Consider the following 24,614-nt stretch of genomic DNA (forward strand, 5'->3'; position numbering starts at 1 on the left):
ATTATTTTTATTATTATTATTTTCTAGACGCTCCAAGTTTTGTTTTTAATCTTTTCTCAACACTCTACGGTGAAATGATGTCAAGAAGAAGAACAGTATTTCACGATGAAGAGTTTTCTACCAGAATGAGAACGAAAAAACAAAACGGTTCTGAGCGACTAGCAGGAGTATGGAAGAAGATTAGGGCTGCTGGAAAAAAAAAGAAAGAAAAATCTGGACTTTGAAAAGTCATAATGTTGAACTTAAAAGTCAGAATTCTAAGAAAAGAAATCTGAATTCTAGACTTTCACAGAATTCTGGAACTTAAGATAAAGTTATAGAATTGAAGATTAAAGTTAAAATTCAGAGGAAAAAAAGTCAGAATTCTAGAATTCTGAGAAAAATTTTTTTTTTTTTCTCAGTGGCCCTTATCCTCTTCCATACAAGAGTGACAACCTCTTGTGCTGATCTTTAGCTTGGCCATGCGTTTTTTTTTTTTTTTAAGTCTTGTATACATCAATTCAAGAGAAGTGTCCACAGTTCAATCTGATTGTGAAAAAGTGAGCAACCTAAATTATTTTGGCTTCACGTGTTTTGGAAATCCTGAGGAGAAGAGATCGATCCGTCTTTTCCAGTTGCAACAGCTGACAGATGACAGCAAAAGCACGATTTTTTTCTTCTTTAAGGTGAGCAGCATCAGTACGGCGGCGTGTCAAGGCCAAATAGAGAGAAAACAAAAAAAATTAGGAGTACATTTCAGCCAAAAACTTTGCCGGACAAAACAGATACATTTTTAGATTAATCTCAGGAAATTTCTAGAAAAGAATTTGGACATTTGAGAAAATGTTCGGTTTTTTTTTGTTTTTTTTTTGAAAATTCTGAGATTTTCTAGAAAACTCATAAATTTCCAAATTTATTCTAGACAATTTCGGAGATTAATCTCAAAATTTGATTTTTTTTTTTTTTTGGTGGAAATTAACTTATCCTTTTATTTTCTCCATCTACAATGGCCCCAATACGCCGTTGTATTATCAGAGTGAGCAGATGGGGCCTCTGCCCCCCGCCGGCCCCCTCTGCCATCACCCTTGGCTGCCGCAGGATGACAGACTGTCGTACAGCGAGTCGCTCAGAGACTCGGGGGTTTCCAGGACCTGAGGGCGACTCGGGGAGAGCGCCTCCTCTGGCCGCTCCCTGAGCAGCTCAAGCCCCGCCTCCCGGCTCATCTCGGGGACGCTGGGCGCGCGCGTCTTCCCCCTCCGGCTCAACCCGGACTGGGCCGGGACGGGCAGGCTGCCCGGGTCCACCACTCGACTGGAAGACGGGCCGCCGGCTTTCATGTTCTGAAAGAAAACATTTTATGGTCAGCTTATGTAACAGCATCAGGTGCAGAAGACAAAAGTGGATTGCAGCTGTGAATTTTTAATATTGAAGTCATTAATATTTCAGAAGGGAAGAATGTGGTTCTGTGTTTTAGCGTTACATAGATTATTCACACAGCGGCAAAACGCAACACAAAGCTGCTTTTTTTTTTTTTGCCTAAGACTTAATAATCAAATTAATATTAATACTTCAGTTAGAGGTTGTGGAATAATTGTGAGGAGTTAGAACTGTGTTTTTTACTCTTTAAATACAATAAATGCATAAAAATAATTTGCTAAACAAATACAATAATAAAGTTTGATTATAAGTTTGTCTTGATATGTTTTAGGAAAATATACAGGAAGGATTCTGCTGCTTTGATTTTGGTAAAACTTTATGTACAATAAAGTGAAAGTGTAATAAGTTTACGCTTCAACCTAAACCTTTTTTGCTCTATATTTTGTTGCCATTGACAGTAATTTAAATATTGTTTATCTATTTCTGTACTTGTTTGTTCTTGTATTTTTGACTTGTGTAGGGAAAATAAATAAAGATATGAAAAATATTGAAATAAAAAAATACTAGTTTCAGATTTTTTCCACTCATAAGAATCTTTCCATATAAATTAAATATCTCTCAGTTTAACTAGTACTTTTCTATCAACAGCTGCGTTACCATCAGCTGTATCAAAATTAGCACAATTAAATGGAAACATATTTTTTATCACCAACATTAGTGGAACATCATTAAAGTTTTGTGCTCATTTGTAATGGAAAATCAGCTAAAATGAAAGAATCATTTACTTAAAACAAGCTCCTATATCTTACTGAAAAGTTACTTATCAGTTAGTTTTGTCTTATTTCTAGTCTGTTAAGATATTTGGACTAGAAACTAGATCAAAAATAGAAATGGTAAGATTTTGTGTTTTTGCAGTGCAATATGGACATTTTGATTTTAATAAGAAAAACAGACTTAAAATAAAAGCCTCTAATGGATCAGAATAACATTTCCATGATGCTCTGATTTATTGAGATATACTTGTACGTAACTTTTGCAAATTTATTCAAACTTCTTTTTGTTTCATGAAGGATAGCTCACCCCTCTGAACGGGGATCCGAATGTTACTGCGTCTTCCTCTTCCTCCTCTTCCTCCACGGCCAGGTAAACCTCTGCAGGTCCGGCTGGAGTCTTCAGATTGGGGAACGTCCAAGTCTTGGAGCGAGGAGAGAACACGTTTGCTCCGTGTGCCTCTTTATCTGCAGATGGAAAATAAGATGAATTAAAACCTTAAAAACTTTTGATGTGGTCAACAAAAACAAAGGCAGGGGTGTCCAAACTTTGGTAAACTTTATTTGACGGGGCGTGCATAAGGCTGGCATGACATGGCATAACATCTGTCCTGAACATGAAGGAGTCTTTATGAATGTTGTCATGAAGTGTCAGTCGGTAAATAATGAGTCTTTATGAATGTTGTCATGAAGTGTCAGTCGGTAAATAATGACACTTTTGATGGACTTTCAAGGCAACTTTTAAAGCAACTTTGCATTAAAAGTCATTATTTACTGAATGACACTTCATGACATCATTCATAAAGACTCCTTCATGTTTGTGACAGATGTTGTTTCATGTTTATGACAGTGTCTTGTCAGTTTTATGCACACCCATCAAATAAAGTGTTACCCAAACTTTTTGCACCAAGTGCAAAAAGTCCTACAGGTTGAAAGTCTTCAAGAGGAAAAAAAAATAAACTTTTCCCCTCCAATCAAAAACACAAAACTAATATTATCTTTTACCTGCACAAAAAAATATTATTAATAGTAATATTTTTGATAAAACAAAATCTTATCAAGTATTTCTAGTCTAGTTTCTAGTGTAAATATCTCAGCACACTTGAAATGAGACAAAACTAACAATAACTTTTCAGAAGCCTGTTTTAAGTCAATATTTTCTTAATGTTATAAAGAAGCATTAGTTTCACTGGCAGATTATTTTACTTAGAAAGTGGGAAAAATAAGTGAAATAATCTGCCAACGGATCTAGTACTTTTTAAAATCAATAGAAAGGATTTTTTACTTGAAACTAGATCATTTGTCTTGCTAAGATAAATGAGACTTGGTTAGATTTTGTGTTTTTGCAGTGTAGTATAAAATTTGTCTTCATGTTTGCAGTTTTTAAATTTTTTGGACCATCTATTTTTGTGTAAAAATGTTTATAAAATGAGAATTTTTGTTTAAAAAACTTGTGTAAAGTCAAGTATAATGAATGGGTTTATCCAAGTTTCTGAGTAAAACGTCACTGGATGCTTGTGGCTTGACTTAATATAAAATAAAATTTAAAAAAGCACTAATAGAAAGAAAAAAATCCCTGTGTTGTACTTAACATTTTCTGTTTAAAAATCATCTTAAAACATTATTGAACTGCAGTCAGGGGCCACACAAAATTATTCCGAGGCCCACAAATATCCCCCGGACCACACTTTGAACATCCCTGAGCTAAGATGAAGATTTTTTTTTTCTGGCACCTTCACGTATGACTCCGGCGGAGCTCCTCCCCTCCAGCATGGAGCAGTACTGGATGGTGGGAATCAACTGCTTGTGCGACGTGAAGCATTCCTCCTGCGATGTCAGCTCCCGGTCCAGGGTTCGGGCCCGCCGCCCGGACCGACCCGGGGACCCGGCGGAGTGATGCTCGGCCCCCGCCCGCCCCTTGGACGGGCCCCGACCCGCGGCTCCGCTGCTGCAGTCGGGAAGAGGGAACGTGCCGATGCCGCTGTCCAGGGTGTAGGTGGAAGCACCGGAACCTGAGGAGCAAAGAGGAAGCAAAACACTTCAGGTTTGGGAATGCTTTAGGGTCACACTTTACCACTAGAAAGTGTTTAAATTCCCTCTTGGATCTGCAATTCAACCATTAATTTGGAAGTATTAAGCAAAATTCAAAATTTTTCACATTTTTATACTTCTACTTGGGATTCTACAGCTAATAAAAAAAAATCAAGAGATTAAAATTAAGCAATAAATGTATGTTTTTCAGTGTCTGGAAAATGAGTCGTTTCTAAAAACCTCCTGAATATAACATAACAAATCAACAGGCACTGACCCTTCACCCCAGCTAAAGCCAGGCTGTTACCTAGCAACCCCAGCGGAACTCAGCCTGTCGCCTAGCAACCCAACCTGAGCTCCAGCCCATTTGGTCAGCTGGTTTTAAACCAGACAGTGAAGTCAGATCTCAATAACACTAGAAGCTTTTCTCTCATTAAAACAACTGTTCCCCTGTATTTTAAGACATTTTTCGGATAAGATTGCCTCTTTATTTCTGCTGGTATTGTGACTTCATTGCAGCTTTATTGCCCTAAAACTATCATACAACTCACAGAAGGAATGACTGGAATAAAAGCCACTTTTTGAAATCCTTTGAGAGTTATACGATGAGCAACGCTGCAATAATGTTTGTTATATTACCAGAATATTAGCAAATTACTAGCAGAAAGCAGATGCGATTTTTTTTCCCAGAATAAACATCTTAAAATTGAAAGAAAGTTTTAATTTGAAAAAAGCTTCGTATTCAGGGTCTGACGTGTCCAGTTCAGTTTGTGTGATTCTTTCTTTGAAATGGACACATTGCTTACACGATCATTTTGAAATCCTGCTGCTGATAAGAATTTGATGCTAATGAGCTGGAAGATGAAGTGAAATCATCACAGACGTCATAAACATTTGAAAAAACACCTTGAAACTCCTGCACATGCCTCTTACCTGCAAAGTGCTGAGAGTGAACTGAATCTGCAAGGTTTTCATCTGATGTGATCTTGCTGATTCTGTCTGATCCCTGCATGAAGAAAACAAGAACCAAGAAAGCCGTGAACACCTGAGAGACAAACCGCACGAATCTAAGGCCGAATATGGACTTTAAAGCTGAAATCATGTAAACAGGTTTTCATTTTGATGATGTGATCAAAGTTCTGGATGCTTATTTTTACCAAGTGTCAGTCTAAGCTAAAAATGAAGAATAAAGGAACCTTCTCCATGTCGTCATGACTGGTGGTGTGACTGATGACGCTGGTCTGCTGAGTGAAAACCGGCTTGGAGGTCTTACAGTCGAACGAGAGGCGGCGCTGCGGCAGACTGATCACTTCCTTCCCATCCACTCTACATTCATCAACCACAAAATGAAGTTAGCAGAGCTTTTCAGAGGCTACACGTATATTTCTGCATTCTGAAACCCACAGTTAGATAAAAGGCTGCAAAACATTTTATGATCTACCTCAGGGATTCGCAGAAGGAGGAAGACCTCAGTAATTATTACAGTTTCCACACATCGATTGCATTCATTAAGACCCCAAAACTTTACTGTTACTAGATTTCGGTTATTTGCTTTTAATCAGCCGTCAAATTGAAGATGTAGATACTCTGTTTCCATTTTGCTCACTGAGTTATTTTAAAGACTAACCCAGTTTTAAACTCATGTTGGGTTATTATAATGGACCACAGACCAACACTGTCTCCAGTGTGAATAACTGCAGCCGTCTATGTAAATAACTGCCTAATGCAAATGTGATGGTGGATTAAAATATGATGCATGTGAAACGCTGTGAAATGTCTGCTCTTTTAAAACGGCAGGAACCTGATGGAGCTGCATGAACGTTTTTAATGTCCACACAGAAACCTGAGCTAGGAACCGTACAGAGATACAACAGGAACCAGACTTTTACATGCACCAGATAAAAAGACAAACATTTTTTTCTCATTGTGAAGTTAAATTTGTCTTGTTTTAGGTCCGTTAGAACTACTCAAATTATTTCTATTTGCAAAATGCCAGAAAACCAGTTGAGATAATTTTTTAGAGATATTTTTGTAACTTTTCTTGAAATCAAAAGTTTTACATACATTTGTTTGGTATGAAGCATAACTGTCTTTTAGACTGTATGACTTGGGTTAACGCTTTCTACAAAATGTTCTTGCAAAGTTTTCTGGGATTTAGGAAATAGAAATAATTTGGGTAATTCTTATGGACCTAAAACAAGAGAGGTATAACTTCAGATGGTGAGAAAAAAATGAGTATATGTCTTTTTATTCAGTGAATGTAAATATCTGGTTTAAGCTGCGTGAGTCTAGAGGTGACCACAACATAAAGGCTGGAGGTGGTGGACTTTGGAAAGTTGCTTTTTTCCCAGTGAGACGATAACAAAGGCCATTCCCCAGACTGCTGAGCCTCGTTTCTGAGGTCCTGTTCTGAACCTCACCTGTTAAGCAGCTGTTGCATGAAGTTGTCAGAGCGCCCCCCTCTGTACATCACAGCCAGCTGTCCCTGAGCTTGGTCCATCACCACCTCACAGGAGTGGCCCCTGCCGGACCTCTCCACGTAGGCCCTCTCCTCCTCCAGGGCCCTCCTCAGGCCCTCAGCCTTCTCCATCAGAGTCGAGATGTTCAGACCTTCCACGCCTTCTTTGCATCTACTGGCCATTTTGGAGTCTCTGCCCACTGAGGGGATGTTTATCTTCCACTCCTTCTTCTCGTCTTTTGCCTTGGTGGCGTCCGTTTTGCGGCTCAGCGCGGGCAGCTTGCTCTTCTTCAGGCCGAACCAGCTGGCGATGCCGTTTGAGGCTTTCTGCTTGACTTCACTGCTCTGCCCCCCGCGGTCCTGCTCCTGAAGCTTTAGGACGTTCTCCTCGATCCCCTTCATCACTTTTTGCTCAATAGCAGATTGTGGAGTGGGAGCCGGCTGTAACGGCTTCTCCGCCTCAGTTGGGGGTCTCGGAGGAGGAGGTGGAAGGCTGTCACCATACATTGGATTCTTCTTTCCTTTCCCGCTGATTTTTGTCCTCTCCTCTGACTTCGATGAGTAACGCGGCGTTTCCGAAGGCTTTCCGCCCCGGTGGACAGATACGCCTTGGCAAGGTTTGGAAGGCGACTTCGGGGGGATTTTGTTAGGACTCTTGCTACTCTGGGGGCCACTTTTGACATTGTAAGCCAGATTCAGGGAGCCAGGACACTTGATGTTGTTGCGTAGAACCTGGGGAGCATCTGTGTTGGGGGACGGTAACCCAATTTTGCTCTTGGAGCCCTCAGGTTTGGGAACGCACAGTTCTTGTTTTGCTGATTGAGATTTCCCGGTCTGTTCGTACATCTGAGATGGACCCGGGTACGTCAGACCAACACTGCTACTTTTAGGTTTACGATCTAAAGAGTCTTGGTACTTTGAATGCCTCTGCTCCTCTTTATGGACCTCTGAGGATCTCTCTGCCATCTTGCTTCTCTCCTCTCCAGGCGCGCCCTCAGTCACTGCGTCAACAGGCCTGATTTGTAAATCCTCAGAACTCCTTAGCTTGCCCAGTGCCGCCAGTCTGTCTTTGAAAGCATGGTGACTGGAGTCAGCCTGGGTTCTACCCGCACCAGAGCTAGGCCTCTTGGGGATGGATGAGGAGTCGCTTCTTCGGACCGGAGGCGGCGGAGGCTGAGAGACTTCCCTTACGTTCATCTCATGTTTGTCTCTTATTCTTGGGTAGCTTGCTTGGCTCTGAGCTTTGTTGAGGGCGGCTGTGTTGGGTAAACTGTGATGGTTGACCCATACTGGACTGTCTGAATCCTCTTCATCATCAGACGTCGACTCCGACGTAGACGAAGATGACTGCTTTCGCTGAGGAGAAGGATTCAGGACACTTTCTGGTAAAGACTTAACAAGCTTCCTCTCACCACCGTTTGCCTTTGCTTGAGATGGAATAGTGCTTCTTTTCTCAAGACCCTGGCTTGGCTCTTCTTCTCTGTTGGCGGACATTTCCAAGACATTTTCATAATGGGGGACCTTTTGGGAAGCCCTGGGTGAACCCATGGACGCAGCAGATGGATTTCCCAACTTTGAGCTGTCACTAGTTTTTGGTGCAGAGAGACTGCTGTAGCTTATTTCCTTAGGAGGCAGAGAGCAGACATCTTCAGGCTGTGGAGGGGAGGTCGGTGCCGAGTGCGTAGCAGGGTAGGACTCGGACCTGGACGGTGGGGGTGGGGGCTGCTTGCACCTCTCCGTGGTGGTGGCTCTGCGGGAAGGAACCGGAGAGTGGTACACCTCATAGTTGTTGGTGCGACATGGGATTCTGGAGTTGCGTGTGAGCTGTGGGCTCAGACGAACTGCCGTGGTTGGTGGCTGGGCCTTGTCCCCTATTGACGGGATCTTCAAGAACTTGAGCAGCTTGGACGGGGAGTTGATGGCCGCAGCTTTGACATCACTGAGACAAGAAGGGCTCGGACTGACGGATGCACCGGCTCGGACTGAGGAAGCTTCCTGGTCTGTGAGGTCTCTCTCGGGGATAGTGGAGGGGTCAATCAGCGCGGTGCTGGACGAATGCCCCAAGCCGTTGTGAATGCTGCTGCTTGTATCCGCATTACAGTGAGTGATCTGTACGCTCTCCTCTACAGAACTGGGCAGATTGGAGGTGCCACAGAAACCAGTCAGCTCCTCAGACACACCACTTTCAGAGCTGTCCTGTTCCACTCTGGCCACCTCCAGAGCCTGAGCTGTCTCTGTGACTGAGTGGGCGGAGGTGCCTACTGGCTGCTGGTGGCCCTTGTTGACGGCACATTGCTTGGACTCTCCTGCTCGGGTCTTACTGTGACATTCGCTCGTTGTGGCTGCAGGAGCATGACTCTGGGTGGAGGAGCTGGCTTTTGATGGACTACAGACATGGTTGCATGGCTTCGGAGCGCTGTCCGGACTCCTTTTGCAGTGTAAACAGCACGTGCTTGCTCCCTCACACTTCACCGCGCCGTCGCCGTTGACGTGCTGGTGTGCGTCAGCGTCGCTGCAGGAGCAGTGACAGTGTGTGTGGTGGGACTTGCACTGGACCGGGTGGGGGTCTGCGGTGGCAAGAACAGCCTCTGTTGACATCAGCACCTGGCTGTAGTCGCAGAAAGACAAGCTCGTGGTGGACGGGTGGAACTTCAGGGGGTCCGTCTCCTCCATTTTGCGCAGGACTTCCAGGATGTGCGCTTTCTTCTTGAAGAATGGAGACAGGGCCTCCATGGAGGCGGCGGGGCCACGGGGGCCCGGGGAGGCATGTTGTGTGTGGAAGCCATTTCCCTTTTGAAAGAAGGAGATTAAGATCAAAAGTGTATTCAGTGTGGACACCTAAACAAATTGAACAATTCAGTTCATGAAGACCTTTGAGTGCATGCGTACAGGAAATGACTGAGAACGAGATTAGCAGCCTCAGCTAAAAACAGAGCAAAGGTCAGAATTCAACACGCCCACAGGTGGGGTTTGTGGACCCACCGTTTTCTCCTCAGTGTCTGTTAAAACTCTACATGCTTGGCTCTTTAATAGTTACCTTGGCTTGTGCTTCAGTCTGGGCCGGCTCCACCTGTTTGGCCGAGTCATTGTGCAGCTGTGCATTGTAGTCTGGGAGGGGTCCCGCCTGGACCTGCAACAGGAGAATCATGGGGCAATTAGGAAGACAGCACATGCCCCGCAGGCCATTAGATACACACAAAACAATGAGACGGTTCAGTTTGGTAACTGTAGGAACAAAATGAGACCCGGGTGATTCGCCCCAGATTCATCACTGTGTCAAGGAAAAAGCTTTAGACATTCAGACAACTCATCGGTGATTACATCTGATTTATGGTGTGTGATTTTACAATATTTAACAAACTTCTCACTCAAGAAATACTATTAGTTGCCACAACTACACAGATGATGATAATACACTGCTCTACATTACGATGTCACTCCAAACCCGTCCGAGCACCAGAGGCTTAGAACCAATCAAAGTGAGGATGTGCCTTAACTTCCTCCAGCTAAACAGAAACAAAACTTACATTATTAACTTTGGACCTAAAGAGGAGCGATCCAGAGTCAGCACACAGCTCCAGTTATTACAAATACAAACTAAAGATCAGGCCTGAAATCTGGGAGCAGTGATGAACTCTGACCTGAACCCTCAGAGCCACATAAGGACAGATATAAAGCCGGCCTTCTGTCACCTGAAGAACATTTCCAGGTTCACAGAATTAATGTCCCAGCAAGATCTAGAGAAACTCATGTGTTTATCTTTAGTTGCATTGATTACTGCATCAGTGCCTAAAAGGTCAATCAGACAGCTAGAGGTCTTACTCTGGATCCCTGTAGATCAGAGAATAGACCTTAAAATGATTCTGTACTGAACGGCTTAGCACTAAAATACATTTGCTGCTGCTGTATCAACCTTCCAGACCTCTCAGGTCTTCTGGTTCTGCTCTGCTTTACCTTCAAGAACCAGAACCAAACATGGAGAAGTAGCATTCATCTTCTACGCACCATAAACCTGGAAAAAACTTCCAGAGAACTGCAAAATTGCAGAAACACTGACTTCCTTTAAATCAAGACTAAAAAGGCACTTGTTTTTTTATTTTTGTTGTATATTTGATAATGATTCTGATTGCAGTATTTTAAATGTAATGTTTATTGATTGTTTCAGAATTGATGACTGTGCTATCTTTTTATGATGTAAAGGACTCTCAGCTGCCCTGCTGATGAAATGTCCTGACTTGACTTCATTCATTTTAAATATTTTTTGGGATAGAAATAAGTAAAAATGTAATAACTTTATGCACTAATAGATATTCAGGAATGACAGGTGAGCATTTTCCATACCTGACAATGATATCAAATCTAGTACAGAAATACAGAGGCGATCATTTCAGTTCAAATTCAAATACCTGCAACAAACATCTCAAGTTTGTCTTTTGCATTTTCCATGAAAGTTGTTGCGTGGAGCTGTGGTCTGAGCTACCTGGTAGTGAGTGGTGGGATGGTTGGGCAGCTTCTGCTGGAAGAGCTCACAGAGCGCGCGGTTCTGTCTCTCCAGGTCAAACACCAACATCTTCAGCTTGATGCACTCCTCCCGCAGATCCTGCTCAGAGTCGGATCACAGCGACTTTCTGTTTAATCCAGGGGTCAAAGGGCAGATTTAGATTCAAGACAAACTGAAGTTTGGCATTACCTTCTGATTAAGCAGAGCTTGGACCACATGATTGGCCACCTGTTAATGAAGCAGAAAATCATCACAGAGTTACTCTGCGCTTTCTGAACGATTCATTCCCGACATGGACTCACCTCATCTAAGCAACGTTCATAAGCTTCCCTCTGGCTCTCATTCGCCAACATCAGAGCAGAGTTCTCCGCCTGCAAATAGACGGGCAACAGGTGAAAGTCAGATGTTTATAGAGAAACACTAAAACTACAGGACAAGACGATGGCGGTGGGCATTTATCGTATCGATTATCATTTATCATGATAGAGATTTTGATTTATTGTTGTCACAATAAACTCCAACTAACTTTAAACCACCCAAAATGTCCGAATTGTTAATTTAACAATTTTTTTCCAGTTTGTTCAATAAAAGTAACAATAAATTTGAAAATATGATTAAATGCAGTTATGATACAGGATTTAATTATACAAATCATACTTCTTTATCTGCCTGGTGTCTTAAAAAAGAAGCAAGAAAATTGTTCTTATTTATTGTCACTTTCATTATCACAATAATACTAGAAATTATGGTGAAACTAAGTCCCTGTCACCCAACTCTACAAGATCATGATTTGTCAGGAAAAACCAAAATATTTATAAACATACCAATGTAAAAATTTTCTCATCCCCTCTAGGGGGCGCCACAGCAGATCATCTGACTCCAACCCCAACATCCTCATCTGGTTCTGTGTATAAGAGGTCTTATTAACTCACCTCCAGCTCTCGGAGTCGGTCCATGAGCTCGCTGCTGTTGTCCTCCAGGTAGGACTCCACGTCTCCTTCCTCGCCCTCCTCTTCCTCAGAACCAAAATCCTCATCACACGTTCTCTGTTCTGCCTCATCCGACATTGTTCTCATCTGCAACAAAGAGAGGGATTCTGCTGCCATCACTGCTGCCATCTTTATGCTAAACTAAAGGGAAAGCTACTTTTGGACATGAGCAAACAAAAGCAAAACAGTAAAATAAAGACTTAAGTGTTCAGTAGGATAGAGACTATTTCCGAGGTTTGAGAATAAACTTGTCTTGAATTTCTAAGCTTTGTTCTGTGCAGCAAAAGCTTTTTGACATTTTAAACTAAGTATGATTAGCTTTTAAGCTAGTAAGCTACTGTTTGGTCCTCCTGGCCAGCAGAGGGCGCCAAGGATTGCTCCAATTCTCTCTCTCTCACACACACAAACAAGTGAAAGCTTCAAATTTGTAGTTTAAAGTGTAACTAAATTCCCTGTGAAAGCAAAACGACGCCCAAAGCAAAATTTAGAAAAATCCCACCGAAAGTGGGCGTGACCAAGATACGCTGAGGGGCGTGGCCAAGAGACGCTGAGGGGCGTGGCCAAGTGTGGGGATGAACAGAGGGGATGTGTTCAGGTCAAGAGTGACCAACTTAGCATTTTTATCTCGAATATTTAAAAAATTTAAGATACTTCTAGCAAATGTTTTTTTCAAAAAGTGGAAAATCTGGAGACTTTTCTCATTGCACTCCATGTGCAAATGAATCACACGTGTAAAGCTGAGAAACTTTATCAGTGTGTCTGAATGAGCCTTTGTACCAGAACGTGGGACTGTGAGGTAGACATGAATCAAGCTGTACCGTTTGTAACCAATAGGAAAATTCCACTGCAGAGGCCAAGATTCAACCCATAGAGGGCAGCACTGGGACTACTTAAAGCCAAATATCACAGAATTAAACACATTTTCACAAAAATGTCACAATTTGTACAGAAATACAAAAACAGCACCTTCTAAATACCAGTTTAGATAGCTTAATGCAAAAAAAAAATTATTTGGGGTTTTGTTACTCTTTAACAATAACAATAAATAAAGCCATTTTTAAATTTAGTTTTAAACTGGCCAATTTATTTTGGATTTAAGATCTACTAGTGGTCGTTCAGAGTCAACTCCTCAAAGTGTGAGTGGTTTACAGTCAAATCTGTTTCTTCTGCACTTGTGTATACACTGAAATCACATTTCAAAGAAACTAATTGTAAATAAATCTTAATAAATTTCATTTTACAGTTGCACGGAAACAAAACCAATTTAACTTTGACAACAGTTTTGAAAGTTTCGTACCAGACAGGACCGTCTCTATAATCACGTAAATATTTTTAGATCACCAGATTTTAATATCAGACAAAGATAACCAGAGTAAATAGAAATTGCAGGTTTCAAATGATGAAAACTGAGCCCAGACCTAATAACTGGTTGTGCCGCCCTTGGTGGGAACAACCGCTAACAAGCGTTTATTATAACTGGTCATTATCTTTTACACCCTGCGGACGGATTTTGGCCCACTCTCCTTTGCAAAAATGTTTTAATTCATCCCCAAATGAAGGTTTTCAGGCAGGAAATATCCATGTAAGGTCACAATGCTTCATCTCAATTGGATTCTAGGATTTAAATCCAGACTTTGACTAGGCCACAGTGGATTAGAAGTGTAAATACAAGACACATTTTTGAGGATTTAGTCAGGAGTAAACCGCTCTAGGGATGTTTTGGTTAGATGTCTGTGAAGCACATTCCAATAATCCAGACGAGACAAAACAAAAGTATGGATTCAGATTTCTATCTCAGAACGGGAGAAAACAGGTAAAGCTGGAGACGTTTCACAAGAAACCAGGAATCAAACCAGGGATTTGACATGATTCCCAAAATGAAACCCAAGTCAAAGATTATTCCAAAGTTTGTAACAGAAACCAAGAGACAGAAGGATCTTCTTTATCTTCACAGTTATTAGTTTTCTTTGTGCAAAAATAATAATTTTAGATTTCTGTCATTTTAATAGAAGAAAACTCATTCAGCTAATGGTTATCAGAAGTTAGCCAAGACAAGAGAAGAAGATGGCGAACAACATCAGAATCTTCTTCTGAATTATTCATCTTTCCAGAGAATTTGTAGCATTTTCAGAATATAAATACAAACTTTTATCTTGAAATGAGCACGAAGGTCAACCTCGAAATACGGACAGACGGAAGAAAGGAGGAATGTTTGGTTGGATATTGGGAATAATGTCCATTTTATTTTCATTTTCCCCATTTATTCAGACCTGAAACACACTTGGTTTAACACTGGTATCCAACATGGTTCTAAAGCAAAACCACATTGTGGAAAAACATTTGCAGTCATCCCAGATCGGTTTATTGTTTCAAACGCTGCTGCTGCTGTAGTAAACTTCCTCCATCCGTTTCCCTGAGCAAACCAAAACAGAGACTAACCAACCTGCCTCTGCTGCTGTCTCCACCGTGTAACCCGTCTAATCCACACACACACACACACACACACACTGACTGTGTGCAGAGATGAGCCTTCCTGTCCGTTTCCTCCACAGATCAGGCAGCACCAGCAGCGCCACACCAAGCGGACCGGCTGCCCGAGTCTGAGAGCGCGCCACGCTGCAGGGCTGAGCGCCAGGCGGGGATCCAGGTGAACCTCTAAGTGAGTGTGTGTTTGGGAAAAGAAGGTGTGTCGATCCAACCGACACATCCTGAGGAGTCATTAGAGCGGATAAGACTTGCCTGGTTCTGTGGCTGGAGGCCAGGAAGAAACTGGCACAGTTTCCAGTTTTCCTGACCGGTCACACAGGCTGCCATGATGAAAGCATTAAAGCAGTAGCATTGATCATTTAATGACATTAAGAGCTGAGTGCAGGTAAATCATTTGTTGTTTTATCTTCCATTAAACCTGATTTCTGCCTGAATATTGGCCCTGAACAGAGAGTCACCCGGTTAAACCGGGTTGCATGTTCCTTCCTCACCAGGAGCACACGATGTGGTTTATTTAACCTCACTCCCACACACACTGCTGCTGTAAGAATCTGGGTTAATCCTCGGATCAAAGACGCTCCAAAGAAACGCTTCATTCACTCCGATCGATTCGGGTTCTTATAAACCGGTTTCAGCAAAAGCACATAAATAATTTTCCAAATTTATCCTGTTTTGTTGACTCTGCAGAAAAGTCTTTAGCCTAGCACTGCTTTAGCCATGCTCAGATTTTTCTTTTGAACTTTAATGTGATTAATGTCAACATTATCACCCTCTGCTGGCACACTAGTACTTTTGTTTTTGTCCTTGATTCCAGAGAACAAGTAAATACAGATGCTTTCAGCAAAAAAAGGAAAAAAGAGGAGTGCTGGTAGTTTCCTGAAGCCATTATTTATCAACTGTCCTTTCCACTGAATCTACCCTGCTAGGACGGTAGCACTAAACCATTTACCTGGAACTATTTTTCCCAGAGGATGAAAGGAAAGCACCTCCTGTTTTTAGGACTGTTGTTTAGTCATGTCAGGTTGATCTAATCAGAAGTTCACATTTCCTGCCAACAGATTTTACATCACTGAGACTTTCTCAGCGTCATCTGCGCAGAAAGAGAGAATAAATCCTTTACTACAACTGAAATGTCAACTTTTTACAACATTTATGTTCTGAGGCACAAATCCAAGATGAAGCTGTCCATCTGGGCATTTTTAAAAAGTCTTTTTAAAAAGTCTTAAATATGTTCATCTAAAATTAAGGCCTTAAAATGTCTTAAATTCATTTTAAAACTGTAATTTTACCTTAAATATATTAATTACAGGTCTTAAATTCTGTTGCACGCAGACATCTTAATTACTTTCTTTGACTTGAGGCAGTTGCAGCTACTGCTGACTAGCTGCTAATATACCCTTAATTAGCTAGCTAGCATTTTTACATCAATCACGGTTAAGTGCCAAGTCATCACCAATTTATGTGTTGTGTACATTTCTGTCACTGCAGAAGTCTTAAATTTCATTCATAGTTGTCTTAGAAAGTTCTAAATTAATTTAGAAAATGTAGTTACGCCTTAAATACTTTAATACAGGTCTTAAATTTTGTTGTGGCAGGAGTATTTAATCTTTCATGTTCTTATACCCTTGCTAGCCAGCTAGCTAGCTTTTTTACATCCAACTTGAGTAAGTGTGAATTTATCGCTAATTTATCATCTTTTGCACATTTTTGTCAGGATACAGGTATTAAATTTCAATCACAATGGTCTTTAAAAGTATTAAATTGAGTTGGTGAATCCTGCAGAAATCCTGTTTTTGGTTAATTGATCAAATTTATCACTCATTGACTGGATGATGTCTGTCTTCACTACTGACTCACTTCTGTTGCGAACCCGTATGATGCTACATACATTCTGCTCAAAACGACTCGACTCGAGGCTGTAGAGAGCCATATGCAGTGTGAGAAGCAGAGAGCTGCTGCCAAAAGCCACAAACAGACCCCAGAAATGTATCAGTTTTGCTCCCCTGGCGTTCTAAAGCTCCCCAGAAAGTGCTGCTGATACTAGGACTGACCCAAGAGAAGCATTTGGTGCAACAAAAACTCTGAAATTGGAGTTTAAGTGGATTTAAAACATGGTGGTAAAGCACCAGTTTAACCTAGAGATTATTTTTATTTTAACAAAGTTGTTATTATGGAGGGAAATACAGCTTCGAAAAGGAAAAGAGTAGATCATGGAACCAGAGAGCAGTAATAAATGCATTTTTCTTTTCTTTTGTACATTTATCACAATGCAGATCTTAAATTTAATTCACAATGGTCTTTAAAAAGTCTTAAATTTCTCCATAAAGACATCCTAAATGTTCTGCATCCGAGCTTCTTAGAACTAAAACCAAACGAAATATTACAAATATTAAATGCGAACCCCCATAAAAACACAAGACACTACAACGCATAATGGTTAAATGTTCATCGGCTTTCAGAGCTGTCAGAAGAAATGAGCAGAGACCCTGCAGGCGTCGAGTAACAGGAGCTGTTTGCAAAGTGTTTACTGGAAGATTATTGAACATGGCCGACAGCGAGCCCTCACGGACCGACATGAGCAGCTGCATCTGAAGCTCCGGCTGCTTATTGAGCCGGGATTGACTCAACACAGTCACATCTACCCGTATAATGGAGGCCTGATCAATGGAGCCCATCTAAGAACGGAAGCAGATTTTCACCGGCCGGCCGACCCTGGATGCAGGAACGATACGAGCGGTTATAAATACCGGCTTCTCTCCTCGCTAATGCACATCAAAGCTCCGGGCGGCAACGACCGAGACGCGTGCACGTTCCTCTGTGTGCACGTGGAAATTACAGCGTAGAGCAAAAGACAACAAAAGTGGGGCTAAATATACACATGAACGTTTGGCTCTGCGTTCACTGATGTGGTTTTGTCTCAGGGGAACGAAGACAGATGAAGCTGTGTTTTTATTCAGGCACAAATCAGCAGTTCAATCATAAAATACTAAAAACTGTTTTAGCTTAAGCTAGCAGGTTTCAGCTGTTTGACTGAACTGAGTTATTTTACTTGTGGCCTGGACTTTTAAAAACAAACATGTCAGCCATATTGTTTTAAAAACCGTAAACACAGGATCGGTTTCAGGAAAGTTTTCATCCACAGAAACCTGCTGAAATAAACCACTGAGCGTTGTTTGAAACCAAAGGTGTCCAAAGTGCGGCCCGGGGGCCATTTGTGGCCCGTGGATTGATTTTGTGCGGCCCCAAACTGCTGTTCATATATGATACAAATTTGACCTGATTACCACAGGTGGATGACGCAGATGGTGACTTTTACTGAAAAGTTGACTATGCTGCACCAAAATCAGCTTTTATGTAATTTATTAAAACTTGGCTAAATATTAGCAAGTGCTTTGAAAGAATAATCCTGTTTTCACACCGGTAGTAAATTTGTTCAATTAAGTTTTTTTTAATACTGTAAATATGGGAGATATACATCTTGTTACTTTGCTTGTATGATTGAAATTGCTTTGAAACAGTTGTTCTTTTTTTCTGTCCGTTAATGTGTAAAATTCAACAAAAATAAAAAAAAATAATGCAGAAGTATAAAATAAAAATGATGAATATGTTATATTTACATTAAAATAGTAATGAGCATTTTAAAAAGTAAAATTAAAAGACAAAAACTAAAATTAAACTTAAAAAAATGCAGAAAAATAATAATGAACCCTCCCTCCAAAGAAAAACCTAAAAAATGTAATAAAAAGATAAACTTTTTTCTTTAAGAGATTTTTAATGATTGTGCAAATTCTATTTAAATCCAATTAAAAAATAATTTAAAATTAGATTTAAAATGTAAAAATCTGAACTGTGTGTGGGCTGTAGATTGAAAGCTGCAAATGATCACCACTGATTATGTATTTTTTATTTAATTATTTAAAATCTGTTTAGATGTAATCTGTCTAATTTTGACCTGTTTTTCTGATTGTTTTTGTTTTTACCTTCCTTGTGCTGGACTTTGAATCGTCTCTGGCTGAAAGGTGCTACATAAATAAGGCTGCCTTGCATATGTTTGCTTCAGGCTGCAGCGCAGATAAATCTGAGCCCAACACGGTGATGAAGATGGGGGTTGGGCGAGGCAGAGGAGGGAGGCTGCACGGTTCCTAAACTGCAGGATCGCCTTGATGATGACTGCGGTTTGGGAGGCAGCGAGCGGGCTGCACACAGAGCCTCTTTGACGGGGCGGAGGAGAGGCTTGGCGGGTCCCGGCAGCGCTGCAGTGCCAGCGGGCTCCTTCCACAGAGCCGGGCTGGCAGCCGCTCAGCCGCCGGTTCTGTCACAGAGAAACCACCGGGGGAATGCAAAGAGGAACAATGACACATTAGCATTCATTACAGGCCGCGTTGTTTCATGGTAGAAACTGTTGTTCCTGTCGGTGAGTAACGCAAAGGACCCGATGCGTGAATCGTAATCTCACACCGAGTGATGGAAAGAACCGAACCGCACTATCGCGAATTCATTTCCAGCCCAACAGCTAAAATAATCCTCGGAAGAACAGCAGAAGTCTGAAAAGTAGCTTCTGCAGACTATCGGATTTTTCTGCAACCCAATAATCAAACCTCTGCCTGGTTTCTGCATTTAAATACAACCTTTCGCTACGGAGGCATCGCTCAAATTTAAAATAAAGCTGAAATTTGAAGTCCATGTGCAACCACACCGACGAACATCAATATTACTGCCCCCGCTGCTTCACCCTGCTGTAATTTAGCTTTGGTTCGTCTGTTGTGAGGAGAAACGCAGCAAAACTGCAAAGGATTGAAAAAATATTTTTAGTGAGACGCTCAGCTGGTCAACATTTTTCAAAAGCTGCTTCAAAAGTTGTAAAAATGAAACAGCAAATTCATCTTTATTAAATCTGATCAGAGGCTGAGGTTGTGAGATTTTTGCTCTTGCTTCTAGAAAAAACAGGAAGAAAACTACCAGAATATCACTTCTTTATTAAAATGACTCCTTTTTTATTTAAAGGAAAACTTTAAGAGTTCTGTTTAATAAGTTACAATGTTAGACGAGACATCGCAAGTTTTGCTGGCCAATAAATTACCCCAGAAATTATTGCGATAAACGATAATATTGTTGTTTTTAGACTATTTTCAACTAACATAACGGTAATAGAATAATAAAACAAGAACATATTATCAAAGCTTAAACTTTAAATTCTAGTAAACATTTAACACTGGAACTTTAAGACATTTTAAGTATCCAAAATAAACAGAAACAACAAATTAAATGAATGACTAAGTCTCTGAAAACAAAATTATCCTTCAAATAAAGAGCAAGTTAAAACCAAAACACCAGAACAAAAATTGTTATCATCCAAGAGAAAAAAAGAGAAAAATAATAAACTATGCAAATGGAAATTATTGAACTCATTTTAATTTATGATGCAATTAATTGATTTATTGCCCACTGCGACAAAAGCTGTAAAGACGAAGCAAGTATTCATTTATATTAAATCTGTGATATTTGCTCCTGGATAGAAAATCGTTGGCTGAGGACACGGCGAGGCATTCCAGTTGAACCTGGAAGCTAAAGAGTCGATGTTGGAGCCACTCTGGGTTTATTTATTAGCCAAAGTGGCTGCTGGGCTTCAGAAAACTGCAGGAATCAGTTGTTTATTTGGATTTCTGACAGGTTTGTAGAACCTTCAGCCCGTCAACCACATCTTCTCTTCGTTGTGTTTCATAAATATGTTCTGAGGTTTTTTGCTAATATTTGTTTGCAGTAAAACAATTAGCCAATCCCACTGGTTTTACTATGCATCAGTGTACCAAATGACCACCGGTCAGGCCGGCATTACCACACGAACATCTGGTAATTATCTTTAAATCTATTAATTCCCGTGAACAATTATGTCGTAATCTTTCAACATTTGTAAAAAGCTGTACATTTGTAATGGTTGCTTTATATTATCCTAAATATTGATTGAGTGTAATACTTACCATCTAAGGGAAATGCTACAAAATTGTGTTTTTGAGAAAATAGACAAAGATTTGTGCCAATTTGTAATGGAAACGCGGCTGCAGAAACATATGAATCAAGCACAAATACAGATAGCATGTAATCACCTGGTGTGAAATAAGAGGTGCTGCAGAAGCAAAGCTGCCTGTGGGTGATTATAAAGGAGGAGGGCAGTGAAGAAGCAAGCAGATAACAGGGAAGCTCAGAGTCTTTGTGTTTTGGTTTTCTAAATGCACCCTTCTCAGAAGCCCAGAGTCCATCAGACACGGCCAAGTGTAAACAAAGTGCAGCGAGGCGCCGCTCGCAACGTAAGGCTCCAATCAGAGAACAAAAAGAGCGGGATCGTGTGTTCGGCCTCCGAGCCAAGCTGGCATGTTGCGCTTTTGTTCCTCCTGAAAGTGACTCAAACAGATACCTGCAGATAAAAAATGTGAGCTGCAAGAACACGCAAATACGCTGCAACATGACACCGAAGGAAGAAGCCAACCTGTTGTAAATAAATAGCCTTACTGTCCTTTAAGCAAATCACCCAGCAGCATCTGAAAGGGCTGGTTTAACTTTTCATACGAGAAAACCACAGAAACAGAGGGAGTTTTTTTGGTTTTGGTAAAGTGCCTCTCTAACAGGAAGCTCATGACAGAACAGACAGGAAATTCAACAGGGAAGTGGCACATTTCAATGGAAAAGGCATTAAAGCACAACTAATTTCCACACCACACAGTTGTTAGTCTTTCTGTACTAAGATGTTTCCACCAAACCGTGGAAAATCAAACCAGTTTCTTCTATATAGTTCCAGTCAATAAGAATTGATTTGGCTGAGTTTTCACACCGTTTCCCCACATATCAGGAAGGAAGGAAGAGATGATTTATGGTAAGAGTTTGAATCAGTTCAGTTTATTTCTAAAGAACTGGTGTGAAAAAAAGTTCATCAGCGCACAAACGGACCCCAACCAGCAGCCTGGGCCGTAAAGTTTTGGGCAGCCCCAAAACTTTTTGTTTTTTAAATGAATCAAAATCAGAGTTGTTTGAAATCAAACCATTTCAAATGATTCACGAGGTAATGGGTTGATTTTTAAGAATTAGCACTGGGACCTAATTTCGATTAGTTTTAATTTTAATTCAGATAAAAGAATCCAAAAACGGAACCTTTGTTGCATGTTTCTGGTACGCCCGTAAATCTGACGCACAAGCGTCACCGCTAACAACAACGATTAAAGTTGCTTCTTTTACTATTGTAAAATACTATTGTTGTGTTTAATCTGTGCTAAAAGGAATCAGCATATCAGCAAATTAGCATCACAATGCTAACATGTTGCAGCAGCACAAACGTCCCCAATGCTAATGTTAGCGTCCACAATCCACATTTCTAGAGACGCTTCATGAATGATCTGAGTAGAGTAACACTTAATGACTTAAGTTACAGATTAAAACAAATAAATGACTTTGTTGTTGAGCTCATATGTCCATTTATTCAATAATCTAGAAGCAAATTAGTTTTTTGTTTTTGAAAATGTCAATTTATGATGCAATTCTTAGATTAAAGATCCTGCAGTTAACTTATAGTTTATTATATGAATGCTAATCAAAATAAAATATTTGCAAAGATAAGGAAATGCCATGCAGAAATAAAAAGGTGGTGTGGCCGACCTGTGGGTTGAGCTCCTGTTATGATTCTCCCGTCACGCTCCTCTGTCCCCCCGACGACGACGCCGCAGAGCTGAGGGACAGAAAAACACCAGGAAATGTTTAAAACACAGAAAACCTCTTTTCAGTTTAGATTACCCACACAAAACTGACCTGCGACACATTCTCTGCCAGTCCTGTATAACATTTTAAAAGCATATTTCACATATTTGTCCAGGAATGCTATTAAATAAATCACTGTTAAAGGATGTGGGCCCACCTTTCTTGACAGAACTGCTCACATTTAGCTGCATTGGAGGGTTTTCAAGCATCAGTGGCATCAATGGGATCACATTCAAGTCATGTCCTTTGACTGGGTCAGCTCAAAACCCAGTCAGCTCAAACCCTTCTGGCTCTTTATCAGCTTTATTTTATTTGCAGTTCAGAGGTGGACTTGCTTCAGAACCTTGACTTGCAGTAGATTCAGTTTGACTGAGGACTAAATTGCAACAATCGTTACATTTTCAGCTACTGCGGTTCACTTTCATGCGGCACTGTGGTAAACAAACCAAACTTTTTGAAAAACAAGTTCCCCCTCCTCACCTGTGGGGGCGCTGCACCAAGAACCACTAACGAAAGCGACACAAAAACTTTTGAAGACACTGAGCACAACTTCCTCTTTCACCAAATGTAAACAAAAACGGAGCCAGATTTTAGCGGTTGCAGGATTTCTCTCTCGTCTTTGGTACAAGACCACAAGGCATTTCTTTCGCTAGCGCTAGATTAGCACGTTTGTTTTTGTTCCATTTCCCCAGAATGCACTGCACTGTAGTCCACTTCCTGCTTTTGGAGCCGTCTCTGGTCCGCTTGGCGTTCATGCATGCATTCGATCCGTATCAGAGTTCACGTCAACCTAACCAGTAGGTGGACTGGAGTTACCTTTGTGGTCTGCATCAGAGTTCGATTACGCTTTCACACCTCCCCAAACGAACCGGACTATCTCAGGAGACAAACCAGAGTTCCACTAACGCGGACTAAACTGGCCTTTGCGAATGCACCCTGAATGTCCTACACACAGAAGCTGCCCCACATTCTTACAGGGACAAGAGGACATAAACAACCATAAATGACATCCACTTTTTTGCCTCTGCAAAACAATGCAACACTCAATCCTCAAAGGTGAGCCGTTATAATTCCTTGAACAGTTTAGGATGTTCATGTCTATGGGTGATACAAAATACGCTCATTATGTTTTTTGCACAAAATCACTCTTAGCTAATAAGAATGATTTCAGTTTTGTGCTAGAATTCACATTTGTTAACGGGCTGTTACCAAATGTGCTTCGCCAAACGAGCACTGCCTGATGATTTGTGATGTTACATTCTGGAGGTTTTTGAAACAGTTCATTTGCCAATCAACAGTTTTTTTGTTTTTTAAGCGTTTAACTGTTTTCAGAAGCAGTTGAAACCCAAATGGATGAACAAAAACATACAAAATGTAAATTTTAGACAATACGTCCCTTTAATCTTGATCTGCAAGAGGCACGGTAGATCTGTTTTGACAAAAAAAGAAAAAAAAAAACCCTGGAGAATGTTGCCAATATACCTACTAGACGTTTGCAGTCTGATGGAGATTAATCCAATAATGTGATAATATTACGTTAGTCTGATGTTGGCGAAGCCTGACAGCCAGTGTTCATGTGGTCAGCTGAGAGAAACTAAGAGCAGAAAATGTTGGTCTGTGCCAAACATGCGATCTCACTGCAGTGGAAGAAGCCTGGGCAAAGTGACAACCAGAGTAAAGATGTGAAGAACAGCAGGTGGTTTCTGGATGGTAAGAAATGCTTCTCTTTTCCAGCAGCCATTGTACAATGCATACAGCTGACTAAACGTGCTTTCTTTAAAAAGGAAAACCAGCTGCACTCAACAGATTTTCTTTGTACTCCTGAGCTATGAACTTGTCTAGCTAGCATTTGTGTCTCAAATCATAAGACGGAAACAATGATGTGCTTCTTATTAGTGGGTGTGAAAGGAGTTATTTTTGCCGCGACCTTCCAACGCTCCACCAGCGAACAGGAAACCGGGAGGACGGTTCTCCGTTACCCTCGGGATACGACCACATGCCCCCTACTCCTGTGTCTCGCCCTTTTCTTCAGTCTCTTCTTTCCCCCTTTTATCTGAGTCATTGTAGAGGAGCAGCGATGAATAATTCAGCAGATATGCTGTTTAAGATCACACGGGATGCACAGCGCCACACAAAGACTCCTTAAAGTCTAAAGTGGGATTCCCCATCAACCTTGTTAATTAGGTCAGGAAAGGGAAAGTTCAGATTATAAGCAGGACACTCCATCTGCCGCCGTGATTCCCTTTTGTGTCACATCGACACAGTTTTGTTGCAACAAA

At 41.0% G+C, this 24,614-nt stretch overlaps 1 protein-coding gene across 3 annotated transcripts in view; it reads right to left on the reverse strand.

Moving 5' to 3' along the window:
- Window positions 1-449: 449 nt before the first annotated feature.
- The window catches only part of nckap5l (NCK-associated protein 5-like), a 63,861-nt gene continuing 39,696 nt past the window's right edge, over window positions 450-24,614 (reverse strand). For 2 of the 3 annotated variants that reach the window (XM_015060212.1, XM_015060284.1), the window contains exons 2-13: window positions 22,237-22,306; window positions 12,049-12,192; window positions 11,419-11,487; window positions 11,306-11,344; window positions 11,096-11,215; window positions 9,653-9,745; window positions 6,578-9,405; window positions 5,354-5,483; window positions 5,091-5,163; window positions 3,860-4,138; window positions 2,437-2,594; window positions 450-1,319 (exon numbers count right to left, since the gene is read on the reverse strand). In XM_015060212.1, coding sequence (XP_014915698.1) covers window positions 1,059-1,319; window positions 2,437-2,594; window positions 3,860-4,138; window positions 5,091-5,163; window positions 5,354-5,483; window positions 6,578-9,405; window positions 9,653-9,745; window positions 11,096-11,215; window positions 11,306-11,344; window positions 11,419-11,487; window positions 12,049-12,192 — 4,194 coding nt within the window. In that variant the 5' untranslated portion in view covers window positions 22,237-22,306 and the 3' untranslated portion in view covers window positions 450-1,058. Of the gene's footprint in view, window positions 1,320-2,436; window positions 2,595-3,859; window positions 4,139-5,090; window positions 5,164-5,353; window positions 5,484-6,577; window positions 9,406-9,652; window positions 9,746-11,095; window positions 11,216-11,305; window positions 11,345-11,418; window positions 11,488-12,048; window positions 12,250-22,236; window positions 22,307-24,614 lie in introns of those variants that run through there. The other variant, XM_015060131.1, reaches the window with a different exon arrangement.

Source organism: Poecilia latipinna, unplaced genomic scaffold (genome assembly GCF_001443285.1).
Source record: "Poecilia latipinna isolate Pla-1442-1.1 unplaced genomic scaffold, P_latipinna-1.0 Scaffold5, whole genome shotgun sequence".
NCBI lineage: Eukaryota > Metazoa > Chordata > Actinopteri > Cyprinodontiformes > Poeciliidae > Poecilia > Poecilia latipinna.